The sequence below is a fragment of the Borostomias antarcticus genome, assembly GCF_949987555.1.
Source record: "Borostomias antarcticus genome assembly, contig: scaffold_129, whole genome shotgun sequence".
NCBI lineage: Eukaryota > Metazoa > Chordata > Actinopteri > Stomiiformes > Stomiidae > Borostomias > Borostomias antarcticus.
The window spans coordinates 309270-323356 of record NW_028175656.1 but is presented as its reverse complement, the minus strand read 5'-3'; the positions used below and the strand labels follow the sequence as shown (position 1 = coordinate 323356).

At 46.8% G+C, this 14087-nt stretch overlaps 2 protein-coding genes across 2 annotated transcripts in view; one reads left to right on the top strand and one right to left on the bottom strand.

The window, feature by feature from the left end:
• Nucleotides 1-1706: 1706 nt before the first annotated feature.
• On the top strand, nucleotides 1707-3702 carry LOC311329399 (homeobox protein Nkx-2.5-like; the record flags this gene model as incomplete). The annotated part of the gene is made up of 2 exons (XM_084463252.1): nucleotides 1707-2115; nucleotides 3068-3702. The coding sequence occupies 2 exons, from the start codon at nucleotides 1707-1709 to the stop codon at nucleotides 3700-3702; spliced, it is 1044 nt and encodes a 347-aa protein (XP_084319378.1).
• Nucleotides 3703-11518: 7816 nt separating this feature from the next.
• Nucleotides 11519-14087, bottom strand: part of LOC311329406 (mitoferrin-2-like) — a 7504-nt gene continuing 4935 nt past the window's right edge. Inside the window, exon 3 of the mRNA XM_084463259.1 lies at nucleotides 11519-13205. Within this exon, the coding sequence (XP_084319385.1) occupies nucleotides 12658-13205 (548 nt within the window). The 3' untranslated portion in view covers nucleotides 11519-12657. The remainder of the gene's footprint in view (nucleotides 13206-14087) is intronic.

Here is a 14087-nt window from a genome sequence, read left to right as displayed (position 1 = left end):
AGCCTGTCTCTTTTCCCGGCCTCCTCCTTCGATTGCGTCGACGCGGCCAAGACCATTGCCTACCTTAACCCAAGTGTCCCAGTAGTTATAATAACTAATAACTGAGTTATTATGGGGTTTCGGTCTGGAGCTTGCGGTCACACATGCGCATAGGCCGCGTCTCGCTTTCAAAAATGTATATTTTCGTGACAATATGGAATCTGGACGTTTGGGTATGGTTTTAGGTCTTATTTCTTCACACCTCACCTCCCTCTCTCTCTCTCTCTCTCTCTCTCTCTCTCTCTCTCTCTCTCACACACACACACACACACATCCCATCACATCACAGCAAGGGTGACTTTTTCTGTCCCAACACCAGCACAGCATCTGCCTTGTGTCGGCGGAGGAAAACCCGCTCGGCGGCCGCGGAGAGGAGCGGGCGTGTGAGAGAGAGAGAGAGCCAGAGAGCAGGCCTGGAGGTGACGGGCCCGGAGGGGTCCCTCTAAAACGGAAAGAGAGCTGATACGGAGCAGATTGTATTGGCTAAAAACGTCAATCAGTTTTCCTGGAGGAATTTTAATTGCCCCGGAGGGCCCTGCTTATCACCCCACCGGGGGTTATTAATATACCCCCCACGATAAGAGAGGAGAGACACTGGCCACGGGCTACTGTGTCTGTGGTCTAACACATAGAAGGGTACAATATTGCGCTATGTTTTTATTGTTCATTATTTGACACGTTGTCAGGTCGTAAATGAATGAGCTACTTTCTCCCCCCTTTCTCTCTGCATGTAGTTTAACAATAATAGCAGTGGCCTGCTTCTGACCGGGCCAAATCTCTACTGACATTTGACCTTGGCGTGACACAGTGGCGACAGGTACACAGTAGCTCACGATACGACCACATATTTATTCCCTGCGTCCAGAAAATTCTCTTCTGGGTGAGGTATAGCCTTACAAACGGAAGTTTACTCAAAGTGAAGCGTTCTGGATATAGGGGGACCAATGTGCCTTTGCCGGCCGCACTCGCCCGTGCGTAAAAGTAGGCTACAATTCATGTCAACGGTCTATTTTGCGCCACCAAGACCTTTATAAAAGTATCCTCGTCCCACTAATGTCAAAGAGTCCGTCAGAAGCAGACGCCTTGCATGCACACACGGTCAAATCTCTAGCTGGATACATATCATGAGGTCTTAGTCCAATTTGCATTGTAGTCTAAATGGGTGCTTTCAATAATGAATAGCGCCTCATCGTCCGTATATCACTGACACACTTAAATAGTCTACTTCATGCAAGGAAGCTATGGAAAGTGGAAGAAGGGTTAAAAAAAAAAAGTGTGTGTGTGTGTGGGGGGGGGGGGGGCCTGGAGAGGCGGGTCTTTCTGTAACTCGCCCCAAACTATACAGCGCATGCACGGCTCGTTTGCACCGCCTCCTGGTTTCATATCTTGCCCCGGCGGAGTGACATCACGGGAGAGGGAGAGGGGCTTCGCCCTGCTCCAAGCCCAGTTACAAAAACAGACATTTTATCTGTCATACAGGAGACGCTCTGGCCTGTATGGACTTACCAGGAGTAGGCACGCTCCACTCCCCCAACCGACACTTCGGAGGTTTTGGATGTGCGTGTGAGGGTGTGAGTGTGTCTAGGAAAATGATGGATTTTCCCGGTTTACCATACACTCAGTTATCCTCCCTTTAGATATATCCTTTAAAAAGCGGGGTGTATCATATGTTACTCGGCGGGGTTCATTTCCTTGATGCTTGCGAGCAGGAGCTGGTTGGCAGGATGCTCCCGAGCCCGCTCACCTCGACGCCCTTCTCAGTCAAGGATATTCTGAAGCTCGAGCAGCAGCAGCAGCTCCAGTCCCGCCACTTGAACCAGCAGCACCAGCCGAACCACTTGCACCAGGAGTCGAACCAGCAGCAACACTTCCCGCCCCCGCCGTCCTGCATGCTCGCCCGCGCAGGGGACAGCCCCGCGTTCTCGGACGGGGAGGAGAACCTGGCGTACCTCAGCTCGCTGGCGGTCCGGGACGGGCACGGAGAGGCCAGCCTGTCCCCGGAGATGTACGCGCATCCCGGACTGGGACATCTGAGCGAGCCGAAGCAGGAGGCTGAGCTGGAGGATCAGGACACAAGTGAGTTGAGGAGTCGCCCGGAACTGTCATGCTGGGTGATTTTTGTATTCCTCCTATTACGGTGCGAACAAAGGGGAACAAAGCAAGCGACCATTTGAAATAGGCTCAGTGCATTTTAAGAAACGGCGGTAGCCTATATGCCTACTAAAATGCTAACAGGAGTAAATGGGGGATACATTGTGTTTATTGTGCTTCTGCTTAAAAAAAAAAAAGAAAAAAAAAAAGGCCTACACCCTAGATTTTAATTTGACGAATTAACATCAGTAATAAAGGCAGTAAAATAACTAGTTTTGATCACTGCAATTAAATATTATTAATTATAGGCCTAATGATTATAAAGCCTTAATTAAAAATATAGGCTAACATTGCGCTGTTGCTATTAGCCTATGAATTATGTCAAAAATTGTTACGCTCTTATCACGAAAATATAGCCTGTGGTTACGTTTAAAGTGTAGTCTAATACAATCTGCGTTTCGAAATGTCAAACAATAGTGGGCCAACTAGGCTACTACTCGTCAGGAACCTGTTATGATGTCCATAAAGAAAGCAAGGGGAAGAGGCCTTAAAATAAACTACTCTAAAGAAATCAAGTAAACATTATGAAAAAGTTTTGAAACTGATTTATATTTATGAACATGATTGATATGCATGCCTTTTGGCTGTTTTATCATGACGAATTTTAGTTTTGTACGTTTCAAGTCAACCTAATTGTAGGCTAATTTATTAAGCAAGGTTGTGCTTGTAAAAGTACATGGCATTCAAACATGTTGATAGTCTATGTTTGAGAATATCTAAATCCGGATTTTCATGATTGTTATTTTTATGTTTTCAATCGAGTCTGTAGGCTATGGTTATAATACAAACAGGCCCAGTGTCTCACTCTAACATGAACGGAATGTAGCTGATCTGAATGGAGTCGAGCGAAGTTGACCTCTCTCGTTTGAACACACAGAGGGCTGCAGCGTGGCTTCCAAGCCGCTGGAGAGCGAGGATGGCGGGCAGGGAGACTCGGAGCGACCGGCCAAGCAGCGGACCAGACGGAAACCCAGGGTCCTCTTCTCCCAAGCCCAGGTGTTCGAGCTGGAGAGGCGCTTCAAGCAGCAGCGCTACCTGTCCGCCCCGGAGAGAGAGCACCTGGCTAGCACTCTCAAACTCACCTCCACGCAGGTCAAAATCTGGTTTCAGAACCGACGGTACAAGTGCAAACGGCAGCGCCAGGACAAATCCCTCGAGCTGGCGGGACACCACCACCCTCCCCCGCCGAGGAGAGTCGCCGTGCCGGTTCTGGTCCGGGACGGCAAGCCCTGTCTGGGTGGGACACAGAACTACAACGCACCCTATGGATCGAATCCCTACAGTTACAACGGATATCCGGCCTACACATACAACAACCCCGCATACAATAGCAACTACAGCTGCACATATACCAGTATACCTGCTCTACCCCCCAACACCACGACTAACGCTTTCATGAACATGAACCTGGGGAACATAGGGGGGCTGAGCGCCTCGCCCCAGCCCCAAACGCATCAAGGGACATCGGTGACGCCTTGTCAGGGCTCGCTGCAAGGGATCCGGGCCTGGTAGGAAGAACACCGGGAATCTAACATCAACACCCCGGGACGTTATTAGCGAGCTTTCCGCTTTCAACTGGCTTCAGCTTCGCCTTTTGAAAAAAAAAGTGTTATTTTCACATTATCCCGGAAACAGTAGGCTATTGATTGCGCAACCCGGTTGCATGTAGTTAGGCCCGTTTGTGGGATTGGAAGACTACATTTTGATTGAGTTTTTGAAAGTCGCAAATTGGCTGTTTATGTGACCGTTAGTATTGAGATGTCATTATGCGTAATGGTTTGGCTGAATCTGGGAACATCCACACTATTCGCGACAACGGTGGTTTTATTGGAATGGTCAAGTTATCCAGTTAAACTCTGGATGACATTAAACCACAAACGATGACTGTGGCCCGTTCAAGCCCATAGTGGTGCGCACGTGTAGGCCTACACCCGGATTAAATCCCATTTTAAACGTATAGACTTATCAATTTTTCCAGGACTGGTTCAAATGCAAGTTTACACTTTTTCAACAAGAAAAAAATATACTTTTGTTTTCGACAGAATTACTACAGTATTCCTACCGTTATTGAGAACATGTTTTTGCCCTGGCATGAAAGTTTTTCATTGAATCAGCCTCTGCCTCGATGCCTAAACACGAACATAACATTGTGTTAAAATAACAAATATTTACTTTCTAAAACGAATAAATCCACAACTTTTTGCAACTTTGCGCTTGCACTTTCTAAGGTCCATTCTTGGGGCTTCTGGAACTCGGATCTTGGAGCTCTGGAGCTTCTATGTGCGTGCTGTGTAGGTGCACAAGCAAGTGTGTGTGTGTGTGTGTGTGCTGTGTAGGTGCACAAGAAAGTGTGTGTGTTTGTGTGTGTGTGTGTGTGAGAGAGAGAGAGAGAGAGAGCGAGAGAGAAAGTGTGGGAAAAACAGGATAACTTTCTAAAATGGCCAGGCGATTATACTGTTTCAAAAACACTTCAATGTGTTTTTAATTTTATTTTAGTATTTTTATAAAAAGCCTAGATGTAACCTACATAACCGTCACGTTATGTGTTAACTGTAAAATACAACAACAGCAACAACAAAAAATGCAAAAAATACGCTCATGCAGCCTATCAAACTGTTCTGCAAAATAATAAGAGTTAAATATAGTAATATAGGCCATTACGAGGATGAACTGGTGCAACCTACACCCCTATCGCGAATGGTTTCTTGGCATAGTATAAGACATGGATATTAAGATAGAGAAAATGCAATTTCTTCAGTGAGCTGAACCAATGCGTAATTGCTATTAGGCCTAGCAAGAAAACGCTAAAATATGGACAACACGACCGAAACGTTACGCTAAGTCTGTGTAATTCAACTGGCTATGCTTCTTCGAAAATAGCATGGAAATATGGTATTTTTTAAACAAGGCTATTCGGGCTTCTGATGCGGGCTGGTGAAGTTGTATTGTCACCGTGTCTTCTCGTCTGAAAAGGCCGTTTGGAAGGACCAGGCCACAGGCACACTCGAATTAATTGACCGGGTGCCAGGCGGTGTGAAAGGAGGAAGTTGTTCTCCATTTGAGGGCCTTTAAGGACGCGATTAGGCACCTAAAATACCCTGAAAGAGGTAGCTGGAGCGGGGCTGGAGAGCCGGAATAATGGGCCTTATTGGATTCGCGGACAAAAGGTGTGTGGTAGGCAGACCCGGGCACTCAGCAAAGACAAAGGAGCCCAAGAGCTGCGAGATTGACGTCCTAATATTCCAATTTGAGGCACAGACAGCGCGTTATTTTAACTGGCTGTTCTATACAACGGGGGAAAAATGTGTTCACTTTTGTTCGCTTTCGGGGGTTTTGTTCCTGGAGAATGGCTCTCTGATTTGGGGCGGAGAGAGAGAGAGAGAGAGCCCCCAGTCGTGATTGTGCGGGGCAGCCGGGCCTGGAGGTGGGCCGCGGGGGGCAGCGGTGTGAATGAAGAGGCATTATTGCTACAAGTTTCATCAATCTGGAGAAAATGAGACGGCTAGGAGAGAAGGGGAAGAGAAGGACACGGAGGAGCAGACTGAGGAAATAATAGTTCTCGTGTTGTGGCGAAAATGTAACTGTTAGGCTATGGATGGACTGCATGCTATCTCACAAGGGACAATTTTAGAATCGCAATATTAGAGTGTTTAATTTAACAAAAAACAAAAACAAAAAAAAGAAACTAAGAAAAAAAGAAAACAAAGACGAATAGATGGCTTTTATTCTGTAATTGTATTCAGGAGATAGGCTAGGCTTATACTCTGAAACCATGGATCTTGTTGACATCAACGTTTCACAAAACACGCCTATACAGGACTGCTCTTGGCACACACACTACTGGTGTATTCAGACTCTAATCTGACACATAAACCGACATAGTTTATTATCTAAGACAAAATAACTGTTTTCAAATGGCTAATCCCCCCAGTCATGGCCAAAACACTATTTGTGCACATTAGTCAACAGTCAGGAGTAGGAGTTTTAACCTAACTTCTCTCTCTCTCTCTCTCTGTGTCCATCTCTCTCTCTCTCTCTCTCTCTCTCTCTGTAGCCTACATCTCTCTCTCTCTCTGTCCATCTCTCTCTCTCTCTCTCTCTCTCTGTCCATCTCTCTCTCTCTCTCTCTCTCTCTCTCTGTCCATCTCTCTCTCTCTCTCTCTCTCTCTCTCTCTGTACATCTCTCTCTCTGTGCTGTGGGAAAACTTGTATCCTCTCATACGCGCATACCACGGCGGGCCGACAGCGAGACGGGAAATAGAAATTAGCCAGACACGCGCGAGCAGCGGTTCAGGCCAAAGACATTAACCAGACGAGGCGCAGCCGTCACCGGGCGCGGAGGAGAAGCTCGTGTTGTTATTCTGCAGAGCTAAAGCATCCGAAGTACATAAAGATCGAGGGAGTAACTGTAGGCGCGATCGAGGGAGTAACTGTAGGCAGCGCGTGGGAACGCTCGGGCAGAGTTGTCTCGAGCGTTAGGTTATTGAGACATATTTTGAACAGGGAGAAAACGTTTAATTGGAAATAGTTATACTTTGAGCATAATTTGCAATACGTTACTGGTGCCCTGTTTTGATGAAGAACTGCTTGAAATATAGCCTATGTGAAAGATAATAAAAAATATAAAATAGAGTTTTACCCTATTGAAATGTGCTTTAAGGCACACAATTAATTATTTGGCCTAATCCTGCAATTCTAACGTCAATTTTAACTAGGCTATAGCCATTTCTAAATAATTAGCCTACATTAGGCTATTAATTTAAGAAATGGTGGTGAATATTATAGGCATACTATGGCATACCGTGGTAATTCTATTTTCTTTATTAGTTTTATTTTATTTTTAAATCCTTGCTAACTTCACAGCTATTGTGTCTTCGGATTTAGGAGATTCTAAACAGGCTGCCCCCCTCTCCTCTGTCCAGTCTCTCTCTCCTATCTTGACCAGACGATCAGGCGCATCTCTTCGGCTTAACGTGTTGCCAAGATTTAAATCAGCAAAATAAACCCGCATTGTTTAGAACAATTTAACTAGTGCATTAAGATCGCGCGGGCTCTATCGCGGGAGCCTTACCTTCTAATCTCCTGTTGGGGCCAAAACAGATTTGGGGCCAATCATCGAGACCCTAATGCTTCAACTCCTCTAATGGGGATTAATTGAGACGTAAACAAAAGGGGACCTTTTGGCACCCACAGATAAGAGACCGGTGGCTTGCTCCTCTACTGCTACCGGCGGCAGCGGAGGAGAGAGAAAGAGAGAAAGAGAGAGAGAGCATACCTGCTGTCACAGGGAAGAGCAGGCACTTGATGTATGTAAATAAAGTTGGCGACACTGCGGCGTCGCCTTGCGGGGACGGGGGGCGTGGCAGCGGCGGTGACGCGTCTGATGCGTATCAGTTTGAGAACCCTGAGTGGGGTTCTGATGCGTATCAGTTTGAGAACCCTGAGTGGGGTTCTGATGCGTATCAGTTTGAGAACCCTGAGTGGGGTTCTGATGCGTATCAGTTTGAGAACCCTGAGTGGGGTTCTAAATCCAGAGCGCGTGAAGGAAGAGGTGGAATAGACCGACGATCACTTCAGCAAACGCAGAATAGGGTCTACATGAGAGAAAATAAGCGGGTTATTCATCAACAACCTATTGGCCTACCCAATAACACAATGAACCAAAATTAATGGTCAGAAATGACTAGCAATTTATAGGCCCTAGGGTTTTCGATGCAATTTATGGGCCTATAGGCTACTGAATTATTTTCGTACCTTCCTTTAGGCCGGTTATCCTGATTTATTTACGTATTGTATTATTGCTGATTTATTTCAGGCTGTGTCATTAAAGACTTCCACATTTTAATCATAATATTTCATACTTTCAAATCGGTAATATTAAGAGTTGTAAATAGCTTATGATTTAGCACAATAATTAACACTCAGACGTCGTCGCTCCCCACACACACACACTCTCTCTCTCTCTCTCTCTACATGACGCTAAACTGTTTACACTACACTTAACCACAACCGCATCCGGAGCAGTTTGTGTTTTCTCAGATAGGAGATTATGAGGACTTTGACCTGATATAAAAGTCTTATCACGTTATATTCAAACAGCTGTGTGCGCGCGCGTGTGTGTGGGGGGGGTCAGGTGGAGGGACTGTGTGTGCGTGTGCACGTGTGTGTGTGTGTGTGTGTGGAGGGGGCAGATTGAAAGCTTACTGTTCATTATTGTTCTAAATCACTGGATATTTACATGCTCTTACATGTGCGCGCGCGTAGCCTAAGGCCCCAATAGAATCGCCTACAGACAGTAGGCTGAACCATAGAACCGTTCTATGCCTAAAACTGGATGGAAATCACATAACAACCTTAGAACACTTATGCGTTGGATTGAGTTGGAATGGAGACACCTCTCTTTCAGCCGAAGCTACTAAAGGCTCCAGGCAATCTTTGTTAGTTTGATTCATGGGAATCATCTTCCCCCAAAATAGGCGATGGTTTTATATAAATATAACCGCCCACATTTGCGGTTATCTACACTCTCTAAATCTGAAGCACATATTTGGCAGAGGGAGCAACACGCCTCGTTGACATCCAAAACATCTGGAAAGAGCACCCGAACGTGCCCAAACAGCGCACAATTACGCACGGCAAAGAAAAGCCATCCAGAGCCAGGCAGGTAGGCGAGGGGGGAGATGGACAAAATAACTCCTGTCATCACATTTTACCCTCTCAGCTAAGAAGAGGGCGATAGATGGGTCTAACCGTGTACCTACTCCTGGATGGATGGATGGTTGGCAAATTGATTTTTAGGTTAGGCCTAGATATAAGCAGCCACGAGGTCATATGGACATTGGGAAATGTGTTTTTAACGGTTTTTCAGTGCCAAGGATTTTGATCCAAGTTTTCCTGTGAACCAGGAGGAGCCCGAGCAAACGAACCCCACACAGGCCAGGGATATCGTTCATCAGCCGCAGCCATCTAAATATTTATTCCCTGTGATGCACACGACAGCCATTCATACGCCCTGGGTCAAAACATTACGAGTTTCTAGGGAAATCTTCTGGGAACGATTTGTCCAACGCTGACCCACCAAACTGTCCGTTTACATTGCTAACAATAACATGCAGCCGCAGCACCACCATACTATTGCCTCGAAAATATCACTTCGCTGGGGTCCCTAAGCCCATCCACAACACTGTGAACTCATGCGGATCTGTTGACCCATCGTCGCCACCTAGTGGTGTGTTCGGGGATGGCGACTACACGGCGAGTTGGACCTGTTGGAAGAAACTGCCCCACCCTTGCATGTATGGCACTAGGCCTAGCCTGCATCACATAATCCTCCAGGTTATTTTAACACCTCGGAGACTAAAAAGCTTAATTCCTCCTCCAACCAAACATCGAATTTTAAACCAAGGCTTAACAGATAGGCCGGTAAATCGAGACTATCGCCTCAAAGTTCAACTGAACACCACAGGCGCAGAGTTCATCTTCAGGAGACAGACACTACCCCTGTTCAACTACTTGAGGTAGCATGGAGGTGCCAGCCAATTCAGCCCTGACACGCCATAACTCCTGGGTGAATTCTGACAAATGTAGACACGTTTACACATCTAGTAGCCTACGGAGCTGGGGAATGTTTTTGTTGGAGCAGCAGCCAGAGCGTTATAGATAAAGAGGTTTAGATACTGGAATCCCATATTGGATATAATAATAATAATAATAGGAAGTAAGTAGCCTAGAGAACTGGTTCTCGAGCCTATTGGCCCATAGGGCAGGAGCCTATGTCCTGTTTCCTTAGCGTGAGGCAGCTTGATGTACAAGTCCACCCCCTGGACATGATGCTAATATGTCGCAATGCTAATATGTCACAGGGACTCACCCCCAATCCAACCCTTGATGCTGAGTGCCAAGCAGGGAGGCATCGGGTTCCTTTTTTTAATAGACTTTGGTGTGACTCGGCCGGGTATCGAACTCCCGACCTCCCAGTCTCAGGACGGACACTCGAACCACAAGGCCACTGAGCTGCAATAATAATAACTTTCATTTATCTAGCGCCTTTCATAAAACCCAAGGTCGCTTTACATAGGGGCAGTAACAGAGACAAACATGGTAGACAGAGACACACGACATTAAGAAACGGAAGCCAGAGGTCAAAGGCCATGTTAAAGAGGTGAGTTTTAAGAAGTTTCTATATCACATGGAATCAAAAGCACATGGTTTCCAAGGCTGTGCTCTTGGTGAGCTATAGCCACGCCCTCCACTGAAGTCTCTATTGTCTCTCTCCCTCTCTCTCTCTCTCTCTCTCCATCACACACTCACTCACTCAGACCGGAGTGACCAGACTCGGACTTCTATTAATACATCCATCCGAAAAAGACCAATAACAACAGGGTAGGACTGCACGATTATGACAAAATATAATAATTGCGATTATTCGCTTCAAAATGGTAATTGCGATTAATAATTGTGATTAATATATAATAACCAAAATGCTCCCAAATCACAGACGTTGATCCCTTTCTTGCTACTAACTCACTGACCTCGTTTTCGCTCATTTTTTTCACTCACGGCTGCAGGTACTCTTGTGACACTTGTCTTGACCTACTGCTATCCGTCTTCTCAGTGAAATTGCTGCACACAGCACACTCAGCAGGAACGCATGTGATTGGTCAGACAGCATAAGCGCCTGTGATTCGTCCGTGTCCTAGCGCACTCAATTCAAAGCAAAATTATTAATCACATTAATTGCGGCCTTTTGCGATTAGTTAATCGCGGAGGTCATAATCGCGATTTCGATTAATTCACGATTAATCGTGCGGCCCTACAACAGGGGAAAGATGTCCAGGCAGGTAAGCTAAGAGGAAAAGACGGCATTTCTCTGCAGGGAAACACAAAACAATGAAACGGAATCCGAGAGGAGGAGACGGGATATCGGTGGCGGTCTGCTGGCGGTTGGCAGCGGCGTTGGTTCACAGGACGGCGCGGGAGAGAAGGCAGTTCTGCCCAACGAGTTTCTAGTTGTCGGTGTAGTTTTTAAAAGTCACACCCATCTTGCACATGCAGAAGGGGGTCACCAAGCAAAAAAAACAACAAAAAAGAATGACATTCAAATGCGTCCCGTTACATTTTCAACTGCCAAAAGTTTGGCAAAATGTCAGTTTGAAGCCTAAATGGTTAGAATGAGGAGAGGCAGAGGCGAGGTGAATTCTCTCTTAGCGCAGGGGGACAGCCGGCACCAAGAGAAGACCCTGCTTCTGCGAGGAGCTGCCAGCAACTTTATTTACAATTCACAGATAATACAGGAAGTTGATTCCCCCCCTCCCCCCCCAAACCAGTCCCTTTAGAGCTCTTCACACCATCATCATCCCCATCATCTTCATCATCCACACTGCAACGCAAACCACTCCCCCACCACCCCCAAAATCTCCCTCCATCCGTCTTTGGTTACCAACCGATTACATGGCATCTTACAATCTTTTTTTGAATTTTGCATGTAAACTGGACTAGCGATGTCTTCTGTAATATGGCTTCAGAAATTCGGTCTACAAGGATTCTCGTGTAGCAACTGTGCGTTGGATGCATGGCGGCTGTCTTAAAAGGCCATGTGTAGTATTGTAGTAACGTTACTCCGAAGTTACTCTACAAGTAGCCTAACTGTGGTTACTATGGCGATGACGAATATGGTCACCAACTCTACAGCGGGCACCTTCGGGTGCTTGAAAGCTGTGCGACTTCAAAAGAAATGATGACCTCACTAAGGCATTCTGGGTAGTGCCTTTACAGAATCATTCCGAGAATAACATACTTCCTCTCTCACTCTTCTCAGTCACAATATCGTACACACGCGGTGTACTTGATCAAGACGATTTTTTTTAGGTATTTCACGGCAAAATACTGTACATTTTCAGCTGAGTTCTAACCCAAAAGGCAGGAAATGCAATTATCCGAGCCATGTCGATGGCTTACAGAAGAATGGCGACAATTCTGTCTTTTAAATAAAATTGCATAATACAAATCTCGGTGGAATTTCACTCCATAATTTAAGAATGCGGAAGATTTGAAAGTATAGCATTCTCCGAATCCAACAATTCATCCTCTCATTTCACAAATCAGTTGTCCAAAAACAACTTCAGATTTTACGAATTAAATTCTATAACCTAAAAAAATGACCCAATAGAGATGTATACACTTGGTTGGACATTTTGTTAAAGCATTTCCACATATGGCGGGAAGTCCACTCACAGCGCCGCCTGGTGGCCGAATGCGGAAAAGCACACATATATATTCCCAAATTAAAGTGCCCGTATATAACTGTATGTCTACAGAATACTTGGTTTGGGGAATGGGGACATTCCTCCAGTGTGAGAGAAGGATAAGAAGGTGGAGGCCATTTTTCCCGGTCGCTTTAAGTGGGCTGCAACAGGGAGGAAACTGGATTTAACGGCGGCCATTTTGGGGCGTCCTCCTCCTTCCCCCCTACTTCTCCATGTCCCGCAGCCGCCTCTCGTGCTGGCGCCTGGTGATGACATACTTAAAGAACTCGTACACGGACCAGCTGATTGCGGTCGACGGCATCTGGTAGATGATCCGCGCCTGGACGCCCTTGAAGAACGCCGCCGCCCCGCCCATCCGGTACACCGTCCGGCACGCCTCGCCCAGCCCCGAGACCTGGTGCCCGGCGGCGGCCGCCGCGCCCCCTCCTCCGGTCGCCACCGCCAGCGCCTCCTGGGTGTTGAGGAGGGTCTTGCAGACGTCGAGGGGCGTGGTGGCGGCGGCGGCGATGGCGCCCGCCAGCGCGCCGGAGACCACGTGCGAGGTGGGGTTGTACTGTCTGTGGGGGTTGAGCGCCTCCTGCAGGTACTCGTAGGTCATGAAGTGGAGCGCCTGGAACGGCACGTTCATGGTCAGCTGGGTGGTGTAGCTCCGGTAAAAGGCGGCGGCGCCTTCGCGGCGCCAGATGGCGCCTATGCAGTCCAGCACGCCGCGGTACGGGGAGTTGAACATCTGCATGCGCTGCTTCACCACTAGGGGGCGGAGGGAGGGAGGGAGAGAGAGAGGGGTTAGGAGGGGGCTGGAAATACAAACAAACAAGAGACAACAATGTACACAGAAAGAGAGAAACAGAGAGACGGATCTAGAGAGTTGAGAGAGGGCAGAGAATATAACCTAGTTGTCACATGCGCTGCTTCACCACCAGGGGGCGACAGAGAGAGGTGTGGGGACATTTGCACAGACAGACACGCTCCAGGTGGAGAGAGACACACTCAAAGGGAGGGAGAGAGAGGGAGTGAGAAAGGGGAGAAGAATGAGAGGAGAGAGAGAGGTAGAGAAAGACAAAGACGGACAGATGAAAAGATGAAACGAATGAAAATGAGTCATAACACAGACTAAGAAACGGGGGGGGCTAAGAAAGCAGCTGTGGCTCGCTCTAACGAGGGACACGGAGAGAGAGAGAGAGAGAGGGGGGGGGGGGCAAGCGAGGGAGACAGATGGAGAGAGAGGGAGGGAAGGAGAGAGAGAGGGGGGGAGAGATAGAGAAAGAGAGAGAGAAAGATATATATATATATATATAGAGAGAGAGAGAGATAGAGAGTAATAGAGAGAGAGATAGAGATAGAGAGAGAGAAAGAGAGAGAGAGAGAAATAGAGAGAGAGAAAGAGAGAGATAGATATATATAGAGGAAAGAGATAGAGAGAGAAAGAGAGAGATAGAGAGAGAGATAGAGAGAAGAGAGAGATAGAGAGAGAGATAAAAGAGAGATAGATAAAGAGAGAAAGAGAGATAGAGAGAGAGATAGATAAATAGAGAAGAGAGAAAGAGAGATAGAGAGATAGATAGAGAGAGAGAGAAAGAGAGATCGAGAGAGAGATTATTTAATAGAGAGAGAGAGAGAGAGAGAGAGAGA